Source organism: Orbicella franksi, chromosome 9 (genome assembly GCF_964199315.1).
Source record: "Orbicella franksi chromosome 9, jaOrbFran1.1, whole genome shotgun sequence".
Lineage (NCBI taxonomy): Eukaryota > Metazoa > Cnidaria > Anthozoa > Scleractinia > Merulinidae > Orbicella > Orbicella franksi.
The window spans coordinates 21758547-21784424 of NC_138153.1; the positions used below are offsets into that span (position 1 = coordinate 21758547).

A 25878-nucleotide genomic window follows, 5' to 3' on the forward strand; every position below is an offset into this window, starting at 1 on the left:
ATACATGACGTAGTCAATGATCAAGGGTTTGCAATGCATTATAGGGTGATTTCAAACACGGCCAGCCATTGGTGAGAGAATCAATACAGCAAAGCAAAAGGACGGGTTGACTTCTTTTCTTATGTTGAATGTTTTAGAAGCAAAGATCTTTCAATATGATTCTCTAGAAGAGCATAATGTGTGACAAAATAACCGTTAATTTATTGATCGTCAACACAGAAATGTAGTCGCCATTATGCCATAATATGGCGACTAAACCAGAATTTTTGGTTGCCAAGGATGAAATGCTTCTTGCATTGGCGACTGTATCGATTGCAATTTTCGGCCCTGGAATGGCTTTTAAAATATTATGCCTGTGTTAAGCCTGGAGTGTTGTAAAAGGAAAGGGCCAAATTGACCCTTTCTTTGTTTTTCTGGGGGCCATCTCTGGTTGTAACGTGGGATTCCCGCAATGGCGCGTTCTGGCAGAAACACTGACTAATTCGAACATTCGAAGTCAACTCCACTTCAATTTAGCAAAAGACCTAATATTAATGGTCATGTAAAAGCTACAAAATCATCATTCGGGCTGGCTCGATGCACGCATTGAGTAGTAACCACGCAAACAAGATAGCGAGGCTAGCACTGACTGCATGGTTACTATTCCAATATGGTGTCGGGCTCGGGCGCTCTCGTTCGGCCTGACTAATTATGAACAGTGTCTACACCTGAGTGAGTGTGTGATACATTTGCATATTGGAGTCCCCGCAACAAACACGTTTCTACGCTTTGCGTATCCACAAGTTTAAAAAGAAATACATCACATGCAAAATTTTCTATTTACTGGTTTACATATTTGCTGTGTGGAAGTCCGATGCAGAGAACCATTTATTAATGCTTCTCTTGAAGATAACTAGAGATTTTGTAGCGCGAAGTTCTTCTGGAAGATCGTTCCAAAGAGAAGTTCCGCTGTAGCTGAAGCTACGCTTCAGGCAGTCAGTTCTTGGTTTCGGTAAATAGAATTTTTGTCTTGGGTCGCGAAGATCAAAGGACAAAGTTCCTGTAGTGAACATGTTACAAAGATAAAGATAAACAGGCCAAGATGGGCTTCTTAAAGCCATTTCCCCAGAGATATTTCTTGATTTTCAAACAAGTGAATGTAAACTGTTTTTAAAGCATTTTCAATTATAGCCCACGGAAAAATATGGCGATGTTATAATGCAATCATTCCCTTTCAACACATTGTAAAGTTTTGAGTGTGTCTTTGATCTCATCTCAATCTCATCTCAATTTTTTTTATTTTTCACTCACTCATACCATGAAGACCTGAGCTGAATATAAAATCCACTGAAAGATTATCAGGTAGCTGTTGTGCGGAGTGCAAGGCAATCAAATATTCAGAAAATTCAGCAAAACCTGGAAGTAGATTTTGAGCCCAATTCGGACGAAATCGTTTTTGGCATATTTCTACCAAAGAAAGCCGTATTAGCAGAAACTATGGTCCACTTCTATTCTTACTATGACCTATCTATGGGCAAAATACAAGTGAAATCAATTTTTCGACTTGTGCTATTGATAGGCAATTTCGGTCGATTTTTATCAGCATTCACTCTTAACAGCCCAAGCACCTACTTCATTCATTGTGATCCGATCAAGAAAACCAAAAACGGGAAGAGATCTGGTGTTTTGGCTAAATTAGACATGAAAGGTCCGCCTTAAAAAAAGTTAACTATATACTGCCTCCACAAAATATTCTGCGTGAATGTTCGACCGGAAACTTCATAAATAGCTTTACAATTTCTGTGAGAGACAATGAAGGTGAAGTTTTTGATTTCAATGACTTGTCACTTGAATTTGAATTAGAAAAAAATAAAAAAAACTGATACATACAACTTAATGTCCTCAGCGAATGTGTTGCCAACTGCCCCAGAATTGTTTCAACACAAAAGATCTATCCGCAACTTCCCAATCAACCTGACAATTTCTGTTTGGAAAAATAAATGACATTGCCCTCACATTAGCGCAAAAAGTTAACCACTACCGACTTGTGGCCAAAAAGTATAAAAGAGCAAAAAAGGTAGTTAACTGGGGTGCTGGGGGCTCTAATTTTCTTTCAGCAGCCTTTTCAAGTGCCAGCTTACGTTCAGCTTTGTCTGTGGTTGGATTACCGCCTACAATACCATTAGGTGGTGTAGGTAATTGTTATAAAAAAAAACATCAAGAGATTGTTACAGTTGCTATCGCAAAACATGAAACTGTTGACTGGCTTTTTTCCAAAGCTATGGTTGATAACCAGGTATCTGACACAGAATTTCAGTTAATTATGACTGAATTTTCACAGTGTAATGTGCCAAAAGAAGTCGTTAGGGCTAAACTTACCTGCCAGCCATCTCGTAAAAATGTGGCTGATGTTGAAAAAGTGAAAAAAGACATCTGCAGCAAGGTAGAAGAAGTGTTTCGACAAAAACTGAACACCCTTAACTGAAGTTTGAATTAACATTTGAAAATACACGATTCTATTTCCATATTGTAAAAGCATGATTGTAATCTCTCAGATGTTTATGTTTCTTGTGAATGAATATTTCATGCCAGGGTGGCAAAAAACATTAGAGAAATTGCATGCGAAGTAATCTAGTGCTTAAATAAAGTCTCGTTTTGATGCGGTTTCATTGCTGCACAACTCCCCATTACATGTTTAAGACCTTGAGGTTTTCATAAAAGAAACTACGGTTTCACAACTTCCTTTTGTATTCCTCTTGGCTTCAGCTGAAGCCAAGAGGAATTTTTGATGCGATCAGGAATGTAAAGCTCATTCTGAAATTGTACAGGGAACTGGGGTGAGTTTCAAATTTTAACCAATCGATAAACTGACAGCACCACATGAAAGATCCCATTGAGTAGACATTTGACCACGTTTGATGCTTTTAAGGGGAAGAGAGACCAAGTTATGGACCTTGAAACATGGTTCAAAATCCATACAAACATCTCTTAAATGTTGAGACAGCGTCCCCCAAAACCATATAAATTTTTTATCGGTTTTGTGACAACTGTAAAATCCAGTCATTCACCTTAACCATTTTAAAGAAGCAGAGATGAAAATCACGTACATGTATGTTTGGCCATTTTTGAGAGTATCACAGAAATCATAAAATAATTTAAGATGAAACCTGATAGAGAATACAGCAATTTCAGGTTTTAGTGGACAAAAATCTGGTACCAGAATAATTTCAAGTGTTTTATTGTCCTTTTAACACTTTCTTAAAGCTAAAGATATAAATAGATGCCTAACATAACAACGTAAACAATTTCCCATGGGAACGAGAGAAAATAGATTTCAAAGTTCGGAGAAATTGTGCAAACACAGGTAAAATTTCATCATCAGTTTCATTTCACCAGTACTTTCAAGTGCTTCATATATACGAAGTTCAACACTTGTTTTTGACATTTGGTGTTGCTGGAAATGATTTTTTTGAGAAGATATTTTAAAACAGTCGTACAGAAGTTTGCGATATGATGTAAATAATCTTGGCACTCAGTTTTTGTCCACTTGCTACTAAAACTTCTGGTGGATTCCACCTTAAGAGTTTAAATAAAATAAAAGATGGGACATCTTTATTTTCCCTTCTCTAAGAGCTGAGATTCTAGAAAATAATTCCCATAACCCCCCTTATATATGTGTGTAATTGTGTTTCGCGTTTGGGTTTGTTGTGAACAATGTTTTTATTTATTTATTTTTTATCAAAGGGCTTTTATGAGCCACCTCTTGAATAACAGGCAGTGATATAAATTTCAAGGATTTGTTTCAAATTCCATATTTGGAGTATGAACAGCAGTTGTTATCCCCTAAGGTATCACTCAAAGAAACATTCAAATAAGCATTAATGACGACTGAAAAGATGTTTATTACATGTGACGTTTTTAAATTTCAGCAGTTTGGTTCTTTTTCACCAAGAAATATTTACATTTAATGTGAATCAAATAGTCAATTTTATTCCCTTGCATTGTAATCCTTAGAGCCTAAACGTTCATGTTGAACTGAGCTGTGCAGCAATTATTCCATTTATTACTTTTTACTACAGAGAGAGGAAACTTTTAAAAACTGCTATGAAATACTTAGTGGATTGGGGAATGAGCAAAACTGGCAAGTTGAACTGGTATACCACAGTTGTTCCTGAAACTGATTCTTTCTCTTAAAGAACACAGGAATATATAAAACTAGACCCACTAGTCTTTAATGTATTTGAAACTTGAAACAATACAGGATGTTTATTCACCTTTTAACACACCAGGTAAAGAAATAGATTGATCATCATTATTTGCATCATCATTATCATCAATAAGGTCTTTTGGCCCAGCTTCTGTCATGTTGCTACTGTGAAGAAATTCCTGAGGGAATACACAAGGGATACATTACCACATTTTACTTTTAGAATGACCTCACAACAATTTATGTGTATTACCTTCATGCCATCTAAAGAAAGGTTGGTAGAAATTTCAAATCGTTTTAACAGCATCTACAACACAACAAAAGAAAAGTATGAATATTTAAAGAAAATCTCTTAATGGAGTTAAACAAAACCAAATGCCACCATGGGAACTTATGTTGACATTACAGACACGAAGTGCAACTAATTTAGTCATAATTACGTTTAATGCTAATTTATGTATTTAAAAATGCAGATTTATCTTTTAAACAACCAGATCTGAGGTATGCACCTGAAAAATGCTGTAACAAGTTCACCTTCAAACCATAAGTAAATAAACAGGTTTTCTTTCAAAGAACTGACACCGCTTGTTTCAAGGTGTGACTGCAGTAGCATCAACATCATCAAATAGCCCCTCTCCATTAGTTTGATGAATACAACATTATCACACATGGAAAACTTGACACAGCTTCCAAGACTGGTTTCCCCTTTGTGTTTCCCTCTTTGTGGTTCAAGAAAAACAAAATTGCCAAACTGGTCACCTTTCTATCTCTGCCACACCGGCTTACTGGTACATAGTAAATTCTCACAACTTAACCTAATTTTCAAGAAGTACCCCACCCAATAAATGTCCCATTTGGAGGATGTCTTTCACAAGTGACTCTACTGCCATCATTGCCCCCTATTCTAGTAAGTACCCTTCACAAGATGCTCTTGTTTTCATCCCATTCACAGATTTACCAATAAAGACTCTTAAATTATAAACAGCACCAACCTGTTGATCAACATGATATATACAAACAAACTTAGATCTGCCTCCTGCCAAGATGCACTTTCCATCAGCAGTGTAACAGAGGCTGGTAAAACATCTGTCGTAAACAGGCAACAAGAACAAAGTAACATAAGAGCATACACAACTTTATTGACTACTTTGTGCTAGTGGAGGTAAAGACATTTTAATGTCTTAAAAGACTCTCAGAAAATAATCGTAATGTCACCAGTCTATATGGGGAAATTTCCCATTTTGATGTGTCAGTACCAAAGTGTTCTGATGACAAGTTTCTTTATCTTAAAAGACAAAGACAGGGGACTCATCATATCAAGTATTATTTTTTCCCAAGAGGGCACGGTAACGAATCCTGCAATCTGATTGGTTCTTAGTGCGGTCCAGATTTTCCTATCTCTGACCACGATCACGGTAACGGCGGGAAACAGGGCAGGTGAAATTGTCGTGTTGGTCAGTTTTCCTGAGTGAATCGGAGGTAATCGTCAATCTTTTGCCCCTTTACACTTCCATCAACGATTAATCAACAGGAGTTTAGCTCTATTCACTTTTAAATGGCAAGGAAAGTCACCGTAAGTAAATTCAATTGAGTGTTTTGAAGTTGTGAGACTTTGTTTGGTTGTTTGTAACTCGGCGCTGAAATGGCATGTAATCTTGTGTTTCTCTTGCCACACAATTTTAAGCCAAAAAAGTCAATTGCAGTCGAGTTTACCTTTTTGATCATTGCTATGTATTTAAGAGAATTTCTGTGGAATACAGTGAATGAATTTCTTTGCTTTCTGCTACTCAGTTTTACGGTAAAAACAAGTCTGATTTCCAGTGATTTGCAACAATGGTTAGAAATTGTTTTTGTGGCACAACTTCAAACTTTACTCAAAATTCCACACCAGAAAAACAATTTTGGGGAGCCAGGAGCTCCTGGAAGAGCTTAACTGGTGAACTACATGAAACTAACATAAAGTAGTTCGAAATTACTTTGTTCTTTAATGCATTTTTCTTTGTCTAGTATCTGAGTTACTTTTAGTACCAGCTGGTTCACTTGTTAGCTTTTTGCGATGGTTTGTACATGGCGCGTAAGCCAATTCAATGACAAAGTTGTATAAACAAACCTGCTTGTAAGCCAATTTACCGCAGGAAAAAATAAATTTGTTATTTTCCGGCTTAGGGTCGGTCCATATAGTGAAAAGCTGTGACCTTGGGCTTGAAAATGTCGGTCACAGTTTTTCACTATACGGACCTCCCAGCCGGCAAATAACATTTACCTCTTACCACCTAGTGACAACAAAACAAAAACATTCGTAATGACGAAAGTTTTGGAATTGTACTTGAAAAATGGTGCCTAGAACAGAATTTTTCACACTAACTTTGCAAAGCTCATGGTCTGAGCTGTAATCTTATCTGAAGTCCTCCTCACAGGGGCAAGGTCCCTACGTCCTTCCACTGATCCACTCTGAATGCCCGTTCTTAGGTCAAAGAAGGTGATCTGGCAATCCAGTGATGCCACGGCTACCTGTGCACCATCAGGACGCACAGACACTGTCAAAACTGTTTGAACAAAACAAAGAACAAAATTAGTGGGAAGTTGTTTATTTCTCATTCCTTTTTAACCCATGATTGTGGAACATATTATGCAAATTAAGTTGGTAGATCATCTGTTAAGGTATCATGGTAGGTGGATTGACAACCTATACATTTTCTGAAAGCTTAATAGTTATAGAATACAAACATATCTTTGAGATTTTCTAAAAAGTTATGGTCACAGTGATATTAAAAGAAATAGCCAGAAACACTGCTTCGCTTAAACTAGTTCGTTTCCGTGCGAGAATTATTGGAGCGGCGCGATTTACATCGGAAATGTTTCCTCACACATCACCTGCAAAAAGGGTGTCTGTGATTTTCCAGATAGGGTTTGGTTTTTTTCTACACCCTACTAAACTTTGATATTTTCAATGCGGACGTTTCCTTCTACTAAAGAGGCCATAACTTTGAAACGGAAGCAAATTTAAATGAAGCCCAACACCCTTTTTCGAAGGAGGTATCCTGGAACATACCTGCCGATTTTCCACCAATTCCATCGGAAGGCACGCGTAAATGAACGAGAAAAAGATGAAAAACCTTGTGTGAAATTGGTTTGAATAGGTGTTAAAAATCCCCTCCATGCTGACAGATGTCGGCATGGGTCAGTTTACCACAACAATGGGTTATGACAACTTGAAATAAAGAGACAACTACAATTCTGGTGCAGAAAACCCGTCGCAGTGAAATCGCCTGAGAAGCGACAAACTACAAGTTAAACTGCTGTGATTTCATCGGCGGCATTGGCATTATGCTGCTTAAGTTCAGGCTTCTTTGTTCTCCAGACATTTTTTGAAACCATGCCTCTTGAAGCCAAAAAGAGGAAATCTCGAGGTCTACATTGTCTACATCTACATCTGCACTTGACTCTCGTTGAGGAAGTTTCGGAATCGCGTCTGTTCTCCAGCAATTTCATGCAACTAGCACTTGTTGTATTTTGTCCTTTAGCTTCATTGGAAGGACTAGTGTCCTTGAGTTCCTTCAGCCATTCTTCTTCTCAGATTAATTGTGTTAAAATTTCCAGTTCTCTTGTTGATCTTGGAAAGTGTTAATTAATCATTCGGGCCTATGCCATGCAACGATGGCATAGATGCTGTGAAAGGTTTGATTCAACTCAACATTGAGTTACGATGTTGGTAAACAGTTTTTAAATAACCATCCTGCTGTGGGTATTTTAAGTCAGTAGAAAAGATCTTTGTGATAGTTTACTCTCAATGTCTCTTACTAACCAAGCTTGTGGTCTGTACTGTAAGTCACGGACCAAGTTTTTTCCTTTCGATTTATGGCCCAAGCGTGAAGCATGCAGGCCATAAATCGAAGGGGAAAAAAACGAGAACCTGTAATGTTAACTTACAGTACAGACCAAAAGACGAGGTTAGAAGTACTATTTCCACAACGAGAGTGAGTGTTTCATTGGGGCATCCAAACACCAAGAAACAATTGAAAGCAATTGGCCTACAGCCTTGTGCTTTTATTGTTTCAAGGTGTTTGGATACCCCAGTGAAACATGAACTTGAGTTGTGGAAATAGCTTCTCATTGCCAACAAATTTGAATTGTTCGTAATACTAGCATTCCTTTTACAATTATTTCGATATAAGTGTTGTTTTTCTCATGCGTCATTAGTTTGCTTCCCAGTTTTAAGCAAATGTTAAACAAAGACTTCCAATTTCAATTGTTTGTGCGGCGACATTCTTTCCTAAAATAATTTCAATATGAATGACTGTTTCTTACGCATTATTTTACAGTGCAATTTCATCACGCTGTTGAAAGTTCAGCATTTGCAAGAAGTCGTTCGGTCAGGATGTATGCTGCAACAAAGTCGTTTGAGAGATTTTGGCAACCCATAAACCTGGAGGAGGAGACGAAAAGTATAGATAATGCAGTGCCGCAATTAACAGCTTATAAAACTCAATGGTCATGTACATTGTTTAAGGAATGGAAACAGAATTGATTGGCGAAGTGCTGTACCTTGGAACCTTACCATGAAAGACTTGAAGAAGGTGTCAAAACATTAGACAAGACCATTACAGACATGTATGCATGCAGTCTCCACTACTGGCTGTCAAAATTTGTACAAGAAGTAAGGAACTCTGCTGGGGAACGCCATCCTTCCCGTTTGTTGTACTCAATAATTGAGTACAATGAACAGGAAAGATAATAATTATTATTTGTGGACTGAAATGCCATACTGGCCAACAAATATTCATTGTCTTGAGCACGTTGTAAATCTTCATGCATATTTTAATCAAGTGGTATATACCATCTCTCATTGGAGAATGGTATACTGTATTTCGTTGGGTATCCAAATGCATGCATGTGATGAAGTATATATCTAGTGGTTGGAAGTTGGCTTAATGAATTATTAATGAGGTTGAGAAAGATATTTATTATAATTATCTCTACTGTGTGCCTAAAGGGTTTGGGAACGATTTCTATTTACGTGGAACGGCTTCAAATTTCAGCATGTTTGAATACACAATTAAAAGTAAAGGAAAGATTTAAACTTTTACTTGTTATAAAAGTTATGAACATTAACGATAAATTGCAAAACATTTTAGAAACAAAAACTTCAAATTTTAGTGGGCTGCACAGTGCAATACGGCCTGCTAAACTGACCAATCACAGCGTGCGTAGTAGCTGAAAGAAATAATAAGAATCATTATTTTCTGTTAATGAGGCTTTGGTGGTTTCTTATTAAATTTTTTCCTCTTTTCCTCTTTATAACATTAGTGCTGTTTATACGAAAAAAGTAAATCCATATTACACAAGGGTTAGCCCACTTCATTCATCATTCACAGGTTTGCTAAAGGAGCACTCTGATTATTGAATCAATCAACAGTGTGTTTCACATAATTTCAAATTAAGTCAGTGTAATGGTGGTAACTTAGCTATGTATCAATTGGAGGTTGGCACAGGAGAATTAACCGCTGTAGCAAGTTAATTAAGCTGATCTTTTGAGTGTGAGCCCTTCATCAGAGTAAAGTGGAGGACTGTGGGTTGTGTGTGTGTTTATATAGTGGAGCATAGTATTATGCTAAGGGAGGAAGCATACCAATAGAAAATGTCTGTATAAATTAGCTAAATAAAAAAAATTTCCTTGATCTCATTGGGAGCTAAGTTAATGAAATAAAGTTGACTCTCATGTTACTTTGATTGAGAGAAATACCAACAATAATCAAGTTTCTCGACAAATGGCTGGGGAGATTAAACATTTGGAGACAGGTTTAGAGGCATCTTGGCCTTTGATTTTTACATCTCTTAAATGAAACAATCTCTAGTTTTCTTCCCATCTCACCAATGTAAAGTATTTTGCACAGAGTCCTTAGTTATGCAGTAGATGACACTTGCCCACTGATGCAGTCCAACAATTTCTTTAGGAACTAATGCCTTTGTTCGTTCAATGCCAAGTATGTTAGCCAACCAGCAGTCAAGAGCATCAGCTCTCTGCCATCAGAAAACATCTTAAGAACAAAGACCATGTTGACACCAACAATGATCTGACTAGTAATTTGTCCATCATAAAGACATGCTGAGGAAATATTGACTGTCTAATCATTCCCAAACTAAAAATTAAATTGTGTACAACTACAGTTCTAGTTCTTCTATTCCACACAATGGAAAAACACATAAACTGCCCCCAATGTCATACAATATGGGTATAGTATGGTATCTGAAATTTTTCAGGCCTCTTTAGAATTGTCTATTAAAATTAATAACACAAAGCTGTCATCACTATAATGGCACTAACCGTCAGATCCCAAATTAAGGGTTTCCCATGACACTTTGCTATCATACATGTTCCACAGCCTGACAGTTTTGTCCCAGGATCCTGATGTCAAAAGTGGTTGAGATGGACTGAACACCAGCTCTGAAATAGGTCCCTCATGGCCGGAAAGTACCTGTGAATAAATCAAAAGAATCTAGAATCAAAAAAATTGTTTTCCTGCTCTGGAATCATGATTTTAAAAACAATAAAAAGAATAATTTCTGTACTCAGAGCACAATTTAGAGTCTTAAAAGTGGAATATATCATTTGGATCTACCAAACTTTGTAAGCCACAATACAAATTTGAATGTTAAGAAGGGTTATATGTTCATTACCATCTCAAGGGATCTAAGATGGTGTCATAGATGCTGGCTAATTCAAAGCCATTGTCTCTGTTCAAAGAGGGCTTATGTAATCTGATCTCAATTGCCTCCCTTACGCGGCGTTTGAACATGTTACTTTCCGTGGCAAGAACTTTTGTTTTGCTAAAATCTACTGAACGTCCTGTGAGCTGGCAATGTTCCTGAACAGCTGACGAATTCCTCAAAAGATGTTACTGTACTCAAGTTTCTAATAAACGATAAGTTTTGCCAACATAAAAATTATTCTTTGTCACATTGTTCAAAATGGATGTGATAAACTGTTCCACACTTTTTAAGGTTTTCTGTTTTATCCTTAACATGAACTAGTTGTGATCTTAAGGAATTGAAAGGCTTGGCATCGTGTGATTTAAGAGTCAATGTCAGTAATTTTCAACTGGGGCCGCACAATAGTGAAAAAACGAAAAATCTGAAAAAATTTCTCAAGATAGCCCTTGGTGAACTATTTCTAAAAATATATAGTTTTCCTCGATCCGATAAATATTTTGGATGTACGGAGATAAACTTGGTTTCACAGCTCTCAGACCAGATTTTAGGCGTCTGATACCAAACACCGCTGAAGACCTCCTTGAAAAATCAAAACACCTTTTCCACGAAACAGCAAGTAACTAATCAAACAAAGCAGACGATAATACACATTTTGGGTGGTGATTTTCTCAGTTTAAGTCAAAACTGAATTTTTTATAAATTTTCCAGTATTTACAATAATTCAAGCGATTTTTTGTGCCGCAAAATTCACAAAATTAAGGGCCTAAAATCATTGACTGGTACCTCACCTGGTGCATCGAGACTTATTCCACGTGAAAGAGCACTATTTCTTCTTGCAAAATCCATTTTCAAAACTATGGGCTACTTAAAATAAAATTTTTGAGGTCGAAAAATACACGCAGTACTTTAGGGAAATTTGAGCTCTTTGAGAATGGCATACCGATGTCGAAAGGTCACACAAACATAACAATAATATACTTTTGAAACTCAGCGCTTTGATAATATTTGCTGTCACTCACAAACTAATGTTTACAAGACTATTTTACGTGATTTGCCATCTCTTTTGAGGAAAAATTAAAGAATTTGGCCGTTTATTTTGATCTTGAGTTCTTAAGTGTTCATGGGTCACGTAATGTTTCTCAAGGGTTGAAGGTGAGGCACTCGTTATCAAATCAAATTAAAACATTTTCCAGACAGAAATTGCTCTCTAACACACACAGTAATATCTTGAAATGGATGGCTCTTCAGACCTTTTGGCAGGCTTTCTGGACATTCAAGAAATCCTGGACTTACAACTCGTAAACCACACCTCCGACGAATTCAAAGCAATGGATTACAGTTGATTGCGTTACAATCCACAAGGAGACCGCTGGTTAAAGAACTATAAGGTTGATCAAGCCAAGGAAATTCAAGAATTATTTGAATAAATATAAATTTTGAAATGACCCGCTATCACTCTGAAAGTTGCATGAAGACGATGTTACTGTTGTAATTATTATTAATTTTTTAAATACTTGTGAAATGTTCGTGGCTAGTCTGACGCGGCGTTTCGTCTCGGCCAAGAGACTCTTCAGAGACCTTTAGAATTCAAAGGCAAACTCGTTGAGCATCACGCCCAAAGTCCCGTTCGCAAATTCTTGATGTTGACAGTCTGGCCCTCTATCGCAGAAGGATTCCCAACCGTACGTTCACGAGTTAAATTTATACAAAAGCAAACAATTGTCAAATACTTGTGAAATGTTCGTGGCTAGTCTGACGCGGCGTTTCGTCTCGGCCAAGAGACTCTTCAGAGACCTTTAGAATTCAAAGGCAAACTCGTTGAGCATCACGCCCAAAGTCCCGTTCGCAAATTCTTGATGTTGACAGTCTGGCCCTCTATCGCAGAAGGATTCCCAACCGTACGTTCACGACTTTGGGCGTGATGCTCAACGAGTTTGCCTTTGAATTCTAAAGGTCTCTGAAGAGTCTCTTGGCCGAGACGAAACGCCGCGTCAGACTAGCCACGAACATTTCACAAGTATTTGACAATTGTTTGCTTTTGTATAAATTTAACTCGTGAACGTACGGTTGGGAATCCTTCTGCGATAGAGGGCCAGACTGTCAACATCAAGAATTTGCGAACGGGACTTTGGGCGTGATGCTCAACGAGTTTGCCTTTGAATTCTAAAGGTCTCTGAAGAGTCTCTTGGCCGAGACGAAACGCCGCGTCAGACTAGCCACGAACATTTCACAAGTATTTGACAATTGTTTGCTTTTGTATAAATATTAATTTTTTGAGGAAAAAAAAAACTGTGGGTTTGGCGTGGGCGGGTGGAGAGAACGAAACATTTCCTGCATTTCCTTATATGGTGACAAAGATAATCCTTCACTGTGTAAACTTGGGAAAGAACATCATCTCATTTGTTTAGGTATTTATTGGATTTAATGCACTTGAACCTCTTTTACTTTACCTTATTTGGATTATGATATCGAAAAATACTCGTGTCACTGTGAATTCAGAGTGCTACTGACAGAGTCGTCTGTTACGCTATGTTTGTTGTTGTTGTTTTTGTTCTGAATTCGTATTGGACTTTCAACACGAGAAATATTGGGTATCGTGTTTGAAGTAAATGTGTTGAATGGCATTGCGTGAATATACTGCTCAAGTTAGAGGACAATGTGGAGCTAGCACAGAAAACCCAGGCAGCTCTCGATGTATCTCAATCGTAAAGTGTGACAAGGACATAAGAATTCACCTGAGGTCTTTTGGTGCTGGGTTTGTGAATTCAAACGTAAAGACTTAGGCAGGACTTCCTCTTGCCAGGGCAGGTATGCATTAACGCAGATCTTTGGAAATGTGAACTTAGCAGGCTTTCTGCTCAAGTGTATATATTAGAAGATTGGGGGGAGGGGGGCGGAGTTAATGATGTAATGACATACCTAAGCCCTAATTTGAAACAGTACAGTGGGATAGCATGTTCTTTAAATCAAGCTTATTTCGGTGTAAAAATACCGTAATAGTTTAACCATCTGAAAATTCCACGTCCAAGCCTCCTGGTGGACACTGGACGAGCCTAGTGATTCTAATGCTTGGACAGAATATAGATGAATGTACTCTTTGAGTGGGCAATATGCATTATGAGCGTTTGTTTTCTCATACGTGTTACTGACCTCCCTGGTGCGTTTATACTGCCAATGGATTCCACATTGCAAATAAGGCATTAATATTCATAAGATTTTGGTCGTACCCATGTCAGCAACTTGTTGTTTCCACGTCAACATCTTGCAAAGCGCTCTACAAATACCTACCTTGAATATTACTAAAAAGTTCATTACCATCGTAATTTTAATTTTTTAGTTAACAGCTAGTGCTGTTCTTGTTGCTTTTTGGTGCTAGTTTTGCCATTTAGAGAAAGGAAGAATTATATGAATTTTCGATCGCAAAATTGTATTCTTTTCCAAATGTCAGCCCCTGCTTTATTCTTAAAGTGTTCTTAAATTCGCACATTTCAGCCTCAATATGCCTGTAAAATATATTCTTATAAAAAGTGTATTTTAATGCTAACTTAACATAATCGAAATAACTTTGTCTAGATCTGACCATCACTTTTTTTTAGGTATATTCGACATCGGCAAAAGCCACCTTAACATCTCTATTTGTCCAAAACATCGGGATGCATTTGGCATCTGATGGCGTTGCCAAAAGCGATTCTGTTCTGTTCCGCCAAGTTGGGCACCTCATCGGGCAAAGCAAATGAGAGGAGATCGGAACATTACATTTGTGCAATCGAAACTTATCTACAAGATGACGTCAACTCTAGTTCCTATCGGATCTCATAAGTACTCCAGTATGAATTTTAGCCAAAGTAGTCTTGCAGTGAGATGACTGTTTCTTCTTACAGCTTGGGCTTTGTAGAATGATAAGAAGCAGTCTGAATTTCTGCTTGCTCCAGATTATACATGAAAGCCCATTAATTTTCAGTGCTGTAATGTATAAATATCATAATGTTTTTATTGTTTGCAGCAATATGCAAGCTTTGCCGTGTTTTACTGAGTAGTCCAGATCTCATGCCCCAAACTCAAAAAACGGAGACTACAGCCGATGAGCCACCAGCTGAAGAGCCATTGCTACCAAACGAGTCCACCGACAGTGAAACTGTAAGTCGAAACAAAAAACCTAGATACATGCACATATATAAATATATTTTTACTTTCTGTGCAGTTGCTGGGAATGCGGATGGTTAAAATATCATTTCTAGACCCTATAACTTATGTGCATTGTACACTAAAGTTCTGTTTTCCGAGAGCGCTTTTGTGTTTAGCTTTGAAAAAATGAGGAAATGCTATTGCTAGTACAGACCATAGTGATATGATTTATTCATTTGTTATCTTCATTACAGGATAACGCGGATAAAAGTAGCAGTACTGATGTGCTGTGTCAGGCGATGGAAAGTATCATGATCACCTCAAACGACACAAGTCTGTATGTCCTGTCTCAAACAGAAACGAGTAGCAGTGAACTTTCAGGTGATAGCAGAAGCAGCTCAAACCTCAGTCTTCGCCAAACGAAGCTTAACGAATTCTTGGCTATCAGTGGAAAGTCTACCTTAACACAACAGTGGAAACCCTGGGCTAACTTGTTAGGTAGAACAAGGCATGTATACATCAATAAAGCAAGAGATGCAGTCACGGCAGCATGGAAGTGATTATTCCAGATGACGCTGGTGGCCTGTGGGGAGCATTGAAAGAGTCTGGTGAAGTTGAGAGTGCTTTGGGTGTACTGTCTGAACCCCATCCTGCTGATGACAAATATTTGAAGTCGCTAGCAGAGGCATACCAAAATGCATCCAGCTGGGACACGCGACAGCAAGTTCTCTCCGTCATCGCCGACGTTGTGCCATATAGTCTTATCCAGCGATACCTGCCTGGTATCACGGAATATTGGGACTGCATGAGAACACAGAAAAAAATACGGGCTAGGCTCAGCTGTGCCCCTGTCCAAAAACCCTTGTATGCGTGTAAACTATGCTCAACTGGACCACTTCCTAGAATTTATCACCAGTCCACACGTAGTAATAGACCTGCCTTTTGACCAAAGACTACTTTCCCTGGCAGATGGAAGTCTTCTCGAAATGCCAAATCTGTTAAGAACAATGATACCAGAACGAATTGGGGCACAGTATACTCAGTACTGTAAGGAAGTCAACTTTACGACATTCAGCAGATCAACCATACTGCGTGTCTTGTCCTTTTGTGCTGCAATGGTACGAATCTCACTTCAGGGGCTTGATTACATAGAGGCAGATGGTGGGAAGGCTCTCGACAAACTGATTGAAATGGTACTTAAGCTGAGTAATGACAACAGAGTATGGGTAAGCCGCTTGCAGAAGGTGCTGAAGGAAGCAAAGCAGTACAGGTACATCAAAGGCGATTATAAGGTATGGAGGAGGGCGATATTATAGCCTTATAATCCCTGTCCAAACTTTTAGAAAAAATATTTTGAAAGTGTGTAGTTGTTTGTATGTATTTTGAGGAAGAATTTGAGCGATGAGATAGTTAGGCGTAGAAAAATATGTGCAGTCATTTACCACAATAGACCTGTACATGAGTTTAACCCTTATCTTTTTTTCTCGTATGTATCGTTATTATAAGTTTATGCTTTCCGTTGATCTTTGCATGACGTCATGACGATGAGGTAATTTGTTAATAACATACACTGGCAAACCCTCTTGCTGCAGGTGCATGTTTCAAGTCGTGCAACCACACCCGACCAGTGCAGCAGTTACGCCCTAAGCAACCCCAAAGACCAAGCTTTTTGATTGGATTGTGCCCACAGTCATGAAGACAGGTGCCTTTCATGTGAGGTGCTTAAGGCTGCTCTAAAGGAGATTGGAAATGCTGTAGCTGAGTCCCCACTGATGGAAGATGAACGGGATGACATGCAGTATACTCTCTGCCATGCAGTGCAGGCCATAGAGTCTTGGAAAGTGCATCAACTTCTTCAGTCTTTGCAACAAGACAAGGCAAGAACCACTACTCTCAAAAGTCTGGATGAGTCATGGGTACTAATAACCCAGGACTGGGCTATGAAGTGGCTACCACAAAGATACCGGGAGATTCAAGCTGACTGGTTCGGCAAGAGGGGTATCTCGTGGCATGTCAACGTAGTAGTTCGGAGGTTGGCCAGTCAACTGCAGCAGCAGACCTTTGTCCACATTTTAGAAGAGTCCAGCCCAGATGCCGATGCTGTTGTCTGAGTTCTCCAACACACACTGAGGTCACTGAAAGTGGAACATCCCGAGATAAAATTTGCGGCACTTAGAAAAGACAATGCTGGGTGCTACCACATTGTGGCAATGCTGTCAGCATGCTGTCTTATGGGGACAGCAACTGGAATCCATGTCAAAAGGGTCGACTTTAGTGACCCTCAAGGAGGCAAAGGTCTTTGCGAGAGGAAAGCCGCTACCATCAAGACCCACCTGTGACAATACATTAACGAGGGCCATCATGTGCTGACAGCGCACGACTTTAAAGAAGCCATGCTGTCTCATGGAGGGATTAATGGTGTTCGTGTAACCTTAGTCACTGACGTCCTCGAGAAGCCACAACAGGAGATGACAGGCTGCTGGGAGGGAATCAGTATCTTTAACAACTTCCTCTACCAGGAGGACTGTGTCACTGTATGGAAAGCATACAACATTGAAGCGGGAAAGAATATACCATGGTCTCAATTACAAGGTAACAACTACAACTGAACGAAAAAGATCTAATCGTAGAAACTCTTATTCTTCGGCCATTTCAGCTTGAGTAAAACAACAAACAAACTGCAGTCACAAACATTACAAAACAACGCATGTTGTAAAAAACCTTGATTTGAGAACTTCACGTTTCGTATGCTTCTACATACATTATTGATTTGTGATTTGCAACCAGCACTTAAAAATGTTGGCAGTGAGAAACTTCTTCTCTACTAGCCATTCATGTTTTTTTCAGCAGATTTTAAGTCTGTTTATTTTCATTTATATCCATTGTCATTTCTTTCATTATTAGGTACTGCTTTCCTTATTAGGCACTAGTCTTCTCGTTTGAATTTATTGTAATGCAGCTAACCGTTTTATACTTCTGATGATGTATGTAGAAGCATATGAAACATTAAGTTCTCAAATTAAGGCTTTTACAACATGCGTTGTTTTGTAATGTTTGCGACCGCAGTTTGTTTTTTATTTATAAAAAAAGATCTAAGGCAGCAGAATACCCCTGTTAATAGGGAACACCTACGATATCTAAAACACCAGCTAAAATACAAAACGGTCAATTGGGTCAAGTTAAAAATAGCTGGCTTTTCCTTTTACAATTTCCTATCTGTATTGTGTTCAGTAATGTATGATGAACTAGTTCGTGCGACCTCTTTTCTGGTACGACAAAAATTCAGCTTCTGCTCGCTTTTCAGCCATCCTTCTCCTTACCCCCTCCCCCAGATCTCAGTCGTGTTTCATCCTAGGATGAAAGTCATAATTCTCATCGAAAGTTTGATTGTTTTGTTGGCTCTTCATGAATTTTTACTAAACTCCCAATTTAGAAACGCTGGTATGTAAATATTATTGTGATACTATTAATTTCATTTTATTATGTACACGATTTAGTTCCAAAGCATTTAGTGGAAGGATGGAAGGCTGAGGTGCCCAAGGGTGGGTTTGTGCAATGTTCTAGAGGAAAGTGCGAACCATCCGAGAAGCCTGAACACGTTGAAGGCAAAGAGGACACAGATGAGAGCATGGACGAGGAGGCAGAGGAGGATGGCGAAGGGGCGGATGCAAGCTCGCTGTTGTCATGTCCTGTTGAGGGATGCATACGCACCTATCAGAGGTACCACAGCCTGGAGCGCCATTTGCTCATCGGGAAGCGCAAGCTCATTTCAGAGAAGCATACCCTTTTAGATACCGCTAAATTGGCATACGCTAAAAGTTCAAGAGGGCTCCACTATTCAGCCAACACTAGCTGCCGCCACCACCACTGAAGTCTCTTCAGAATGTCTGTTTGTGCAAGGCTGGGCTCTAAAAGGCACGAAAAAGGCCACCTGTTTTAACGAGAATCAGCGTCAGTACCTCGATAACAAGTTCCAGATTGGACAGGAGAGTGGTCATAAAGCCGACCCTGAGAAGGTGTCACGGGACATGTGCTACACTAGGAGGGTCAACAGTGAGTAGCGCTTCGACGTGGAAGAGTTCTTCACTGCACAGCAGATTCAGAGCTACTTTTCATGTACTGCTGCAAAATTGAAGCATGCAGTTACTGCTCAGTCAGGGCAGGACTCCATCGACGATAGCAATAGCCAGGTGACCCAAGAACAGGAAACTTTTTCGTCTGCCCACTTAGCTGTCCTTCACCAATGCGAGCTGTTGCATCCCATTGTCTATGACACGCTGAACATATGTTCTTTGTACAGCAGCAACAAGCTGACCAAGCTCAGTGTTGCACAACTGAGACTTATCTGCAGCTACTTCAACATGGACATAGAAGAACAATCAAGGCGAAAAGCACCTTACATTACTTTTATCTTGGATCTTGTAGGGTCCTGTTCTTGCACGAAGGTCTAAAGAGTGCTTGCTATGTTATCGAAGTGTATAATATCCTCTGATAATATTAATTGTCCCATTTGCTATATTTTGTTTTCATACAAACCAATACTGATGTTGTTAATATTATTCCATCTCTTGTACCGTTCATTCCGTTGCTGAAAAATTTATTTCAAGTGCATTATGTTGAAGTTATGAATAAGGGTATATTTAGGGCAGGGTAGAAAGTGAAAAAAAAAAAAAATTCCACACTCACAATCAAAGTATCTGTCAGCAGTCTCATGTAACAGAGACTGTAACGGATATTTCTGCCGTTGACAGTGAATTCTGTACTGAACCGTTGAGAATGCTGACCGGCGGCAGATTTTTCAAGCCTAATGCAAGGTATGAAAGATGCTGTTCTTATTTTAAGTGTGAGAAAGCAATGTTGGAATGACAAATGTTCCAATTTGATTTAATTAAGAGTGCTTTGACCTTGATAAACATATGACCCGTTTACATGTTACGACTCGAGCTCTAAAACACAGGCAAACTTTCAAATTTTTCCTTAAAAGTTACAGCAATCAAGCAGAAGTCTCGGAAACATTAGTTTGTGAGTGACAGCAAATGTTATCAAAGCGCTGAGTTTCAAAAATATATTATCGTTATGTTTGTGTGACCTTTCGACATCGGTATGCCATTCTCAAAGAGCTCAAATTTCACTAAAGTACTGCGCGTATTTTTCGACCTCAAAAATTTTATTTTAAGTAGCCCATGGTTTTGAAAATGGATTTTGCAAGGAGAAATAGTGCTCTTTCACGTGGGATAAGTCTTGATATACCAGGTGAGGTACCAGTCAATGATTTTAGGCCCTTAATTTTGTGAATTTTGCGGCACAAAAAATTGCTTAAATTATTGTAAATACTAGAAAATTTAACAAAAATTCAGTTTTAACTCAAATTGAGAAAATCACCACTCAAAATGTGTAATATCGTCTGCTTTATTTGATTAGTTACTTGCTGTTTTGTGAAAACGTGTTTTGATTTTCAAAGGAGGTCTCAGCAGTGTTCGGTGTCAGACGCCTAAAATCTGGTCTGAGAGCTGCGAAACTAAGTTTATGTCCGTACGTCCAAAATATTTATCAGATTGAGGAAAAATATATATTTTTAGAAATACTTCACCAAGGGCTATCTTGAGAAATTTTTTCAGATTTTTCGTTTTTTCGCTATTGCGTGGCCCCAGTTGAAAATTACTGACATTGACTCTTAAATGCTCTTTGTAGGCATTCCGAAGTGCCCTTGATGTTTGGTAGTGCAGCATATATTCTCTTCTCATTAACAGTTTCCTGGGACTCGATCCATTGTTCGGTATTGTTAGCATCCAATCAGAATATGTTGGAAAAACTTCTTGTGAATGAAATACATGTCTTCGAAATTTAATTATTTTGCACCCAAAAAGACAACGCAACATTCCCTACAATCAACCCAGTACACATTTAAACATTGCACAAAAATATTTGAGTGTTTTAAAGATGGAAGAATGATGTGGTTTTGCACGCGAGGCTCTCAAACTTGTTTAATAAAATGGTGCGTTAAATGAAGATTTTAACGGAATTTGGTAATTTGCATATTTCTTTGAAATAAAAGGATATTTTTCCAAAAAAACTACCCAGTAGTTTTTGCCATGCCCTAGCCTATTTACCATAAGAATATGAGCGAAATCGAATTGTCGACCCTTGCCACGAAATTAAGAATTTGTCTGATTTTTACAGGCAGGTACTCTTAACGGAATTCTATTTGCCTGCTATTTCAAATGCTGTAATCAGATTGGCCGAGCTATTGAACACTATCAGCCATTTGGTTGTAATGGTTTGAGGTTGTCATGGAGACACTTTTTTGTTTTTCTGAAGTTTCAGTGAACCATTTCAAAACACTACTGGATAATTAAATCTGAAAGAAATCTTGAGCACATACTAATCTAACCATTAAAATAATAGTTATTACCAGAGCCGAACCTCGCTTATCCAGACTCATTGGGACTTGAGTAAATAGTCTAGATAATTGAGAGTCCAGATAATCAAAAAATTAATATGAATATTAATGAGGCAGTAATGTAAACAAAAGAAATAAAGAAAACAGAATTTATTGGTGAATAGATCAGAATTGCATATATGAACAGCCCGTATGTTAAGTTGCTTTTTCAAGTGTTTTTTCAAGAAATGTTTCGCTATCTCCTGAAGAAGCGGACCTGAAATTGGTGTTGCATTTGATCTTTACTGAATACACCAGGGATACACATGGCTTTATCCAACTGCTCATCATTTGCAACCTTCAGGGAATTTCATTTTAATCCTTCACTTGTCGCGACGCTGTCAGTGAATTTCAGGATCTCCTCTTTGTTTTTGAGTATATCTGAGATCTGCTACTTGCTGATTCCAAACTCAGTGCTACACCTGGTCCTTTTTGTCCTTTCCCTAAAATGTGAAATAACTGTTTGCTTACCTCTATTGAGAGAAAAGACCGCTTTCGTTCCATAGACATGGCTGTGATTTGAGTTTACAATTGATTGTTCGCGTGTTTACATAACCCATGTGGAATGAACTAATCAAGCATGACATTCCCTTAGCAATCTAATAGTTAAGCCAATCAGAATTCAGCTGAATGCATCAGAATACATTGTTTATCTTGTGCCACTTGCACTTTTTAACATGAAACAGATTAAAACCCGAAGTTAAAACACACATTTGGAAGGATAATCAACGTCCAGATAATCGAGGTTCGACTGTAGTACAGTAAACAACATAGTCCTACGATGGGCTCTTCTAAACCGCCCCCAGAATTTTAGGTCATGTTGTACTCCCCCCTGGGGACACTCCCATATTAAGGAAGGGGGTGTTTTAATTTTCTTGTATGGAGCCATTTTCAAATGAGTATCATAAAACCAAAACTAATGTAATTGCTCTAGCCAACCATAACATACATGGAGAATCCAATGAACCCATCAAAATTTGAAGTAAATACAATTAATTGATGCAAAACACTGAAAAATGTGTGCGAGTAAGTCACAATTGGTTCTGCCTTTACTTCTGATTAGATAGACAAATGGTGTGAGCATTTCACTATGTTTTTGATTCATGTAACGGCCGTCTATATCATTCCATGTACACATGATACTGTGCTGAAGGAAGGACTGGATAGTATATATTTTTTCTTTCTTTTTTTTAAAATTTATTTCTTAATTTACAAACAGTTTACAATATATAATAAGTACCTACTTACGTAACAATATATATTTTTTGGTTAACTTAACTACTTGACATACAGTTTAGAATATTAAGTACGAATCTACTAACTTATCACTAAAAAAAATATATCTTTTTTTTACTAAGCTACTTCGCTACTTCACATAAATCTATGAGTTAGTAAACGTAAAAAAACCAACCAACCAACAAACAAACAAACAAAAGAAAGGAAAAGTAAAGCAAAAAAGACAAAAAATAAAAAATTACAAAAGAAATCTATATATAGTCTTGAGCTTTGTAATGTTGTTATTATGAACAGCAATTTCCCATTGTATATTGATTTTTTCTTTTAGAAGCGTGAGAAAACTGTGAAAACAAAGCTTTTTTTCTTGTAAGCAGCTACTATATATCGAGTACTTTGCTATAAGAAGTGAGTAATTCAAGGAGTATAGGTGTTCTCTATTGTCGAAAATTCCGTGCTCTCTGTTAATGTGACATTTTCTTTAGTTTTGCTAGTCCACATGTTTGGAATAAGTCCCAGAAGGATAAGGTTAATTGACAGCCATAAACATGTGATCTAAGGAATGCCTGTCAACAGGATATTGGGGGCATATGTCATCATCACATATCTTGGCTTTAAGGAGACTGACTTTTGTTGGAAGAATATTCTGCATAATCTTATATATATTGAAACGTTTTTATGTCACTTTTTATCTGGAAAGGTAGTTCGTACACTCTGTGAATATTATCTTGAGTAAAACCATACATGTATCTAATAATTTTGCTTTTGGCGGTTGAGGATAAGACGACTTTTTTTAGCATGATAGAGTAAACATTTTGGTGGAAAGTTTTGTTGTGTTGTTTTCATTTTCGGTGCAGAGGAGTCCTTTTTATTTCCAGCTTCCAAGGGGTTGGAACAGAATTAATTAAGGCAAAATAAAGAGTGAAGGGGGTTTCGAGATAAAATTTTTCACCGAAAAGATTGAAAGGAATAAAGGAATATCACACCTAAATTAACTCTAGTGTAATTTGCTCAGCAAAATTTTGAATTTTGAATCTTGCATTTCGAATTTTGAATTTTTTTCCTCGATCTGATCCTTGATCTAATCCGTGATCTGATCTGTGATCTGATCCGTGATATGATCCGTGATCTGATCCATGATCCGATCCGTGATCCAATCAGTGATTCGATCTGTGATCCGGTCCGTGATCCGGTCCGGTCCGGTCTGATCCTGGTTTTGTTGATGCCGAGCCGGGTCCCCTTTTGTGCTTGGGTTCTTCAGATTTTATATGTATTAGTATTGTCAAATGGTCTGTTTCAGGTGAGTATGAGATTTTGCATTTGTCTGTTAAGTCTTAGCTTTTTTGAAATCAGAAAAAAGTCAAGGCGGTATTGTATTTCAAAAGATTTATTTCTCCATGTGAATTCCTTTACCTTTGGATTGAGAACACGACAAATACCAATAAATTGTAAAAACTGCACAGTTTTTTAATTTCTTCGACTACCAAATGCTTTCGATTGTTAGTACTGCCACCGTTTTTATCTTTTTCTGCTAAGGTGCAGTTGAAGTCACCTCCAATTATGATTATTTCTTCACAGAATTCTTGGAGCTGTTGTTGTGTTTCCTTGAAAAAAAAAATTGTTGGTTTGCATCATTTGGGGCGCAAATATTGACGTACAAGTACAATTCACATATCTGCAAGTAAAATATCTAATATGATTTATCTGCTGTTTTTGTCACAACTTTCTTTCTCAACTTTGCACTTTATTTTGGGATTTATGAGGATCATCAGGCCTTTGCTATGCTTTGTACCATGGCCAAAATAGGACTTCACTGCCCCATTCTGCTTGCTAAATATTTTCACATTCTTTTGAGCTGTAGGTCTCTTGTAAGAAAACAAATGGACAGTGTTGATTGCGCAGCCACTGCACCTGAAGATGGTACGGCATTTAAGTGACTTGTTCAAGCCTCTAATGTTTACTGACAGGCATTATAAGGCAATAGGGCTATTCATGGAAAGTCATTACGGTTATGTAATTTCCTAATGCAGGAGTAGACTGTGTATTAACACACTGGTTGGGAAAGATTTTTTTGCATTTGACTCGGAAACAATAAGTTGAAGTTGAAATTTGCATTTTACTTCTTGGAATTGCTGTGAAAAAGTGAACAGCTAAAAAAGGTTTTTTGGAAGCTAAAACTGGAAATTGCTAAGTTGAAAAGCGTACGTTTAAACTAAAAATTCTAATATAGATTGGGAGATGAAGATTTGTTACAGGATTAGTAAACAATTGCAAAATAAATAACAAAATATTAAAAGATCTAGTAAGATCCAAACATGAAGGAAACATAATTTACTTGCATTTCAGTCTGGGCTAAGCTGGTATAAAAGAAGCAAGTTTATAGAGACTCTTCTGAAGGTACTAAAGTTATGAAATTATACTAGGTCAGACCCGGTATCTTAACCATTTGATGTCATGTGACTAAAGGGTAAACAACTTACTTGTTTGAAATATAAATGTCTCAAAGGAAGAACTTTTTCAGATGTTTTCTGGTATTTTTCGAAGGGATCCTGTTTCGTGTGCGCTGGGCAGATCAACAACCAGAGAAAAACCCATCCTTGGAGACCCAGGGGCTACTAGCCGGGACGAAGCCATATTTTTGGCAAAAGTTTACTTCAAGAGCTGAAGAGCCCCTGGGAAGTTATTCTTACCAAAGCAGTTCCAGAAGTGGTCGAATTTTGTCCCACTGATTGGCCAGAAAAATATTTTTCTGGCCAATCAGCAAGGAGGTCCAGCCAGGTAATTCTGTCGCCTTCTTACAAGAAGTGGTTTTCTTCATCGATCATACAATCGCAAGCCGTAACATGGGAGCTAGGAAGCAATACTCTTCCATCAATTTTCTTAGTGGATTTATTGAAGGTATATTGTAAATTTTTATAGTTAATGTACGCGATTTCTACGCTGTTGTTGCTTACTTATTGTTTCTCCTTGATCGTTGAACAACTTCTGAAACTTTCCACGATGTACAAATCGCCGTTGGCCATGCAACTATGTTGACTGAACATGGGAATGATCGGCTAATTACTGCTAATTACAGTTCATGCACCGTTACTCTGTTTAGTAACACCTGCAAATTACGTAGTGTAGTAATGCAAAACCAATCACTTCTTGAAAATGCTCCACAGTCAAGTGTATTAATCATAAT

The 25878-nt window shown here is 38.0% G+C and overlaps 2 protein-coding genes across 2 annotated transcripts in view; one reads left to right on the plus strand and one right to left on the minus strand.

The window, feature by feature from the left end:
• The window catches only part of LOC145497903 (periodic tryptophan protein 2 homolog), a 135948-nt gene that overhangs the window by 16900 nt on the left and 93170 nt on the right, over positions 1-25878 (minus strand). The window contains exons 13-17 of the mRNA XM_081477780.1: positions 10512-10662; positions 6552-6732; positions 5179-5272; positions 4440-4493; positions 4254-4365 (exon numbers count right to left, since the gene is read on the minus strand). Of these exons, the coding sequence (XP_081333906.1) occupies positions 4254-4365; positions 4440-4493; positions 5179-5272; positions 6552-6732; positions 10512-10662 (592 nt within the window). The remainder of the gene's footprint in view (positions 1-4253; positions 4366-4439; positions 4494-5178; positions 5273-6551; positions 6733-10511; positions 10663-25878) is intronic.
• Positions 10674-25273, plus strand: LOC145497990 (uncharacterized). The gene is given in 2 exon segments (XM_081477861.1): positions 10674-15817; positions 15819-25273. Coding segments are annotated over 2 exon segments (765 nt in total). The 5' UTR covers positions 10674-15572; the 3' UTR covers positions 16339-25273.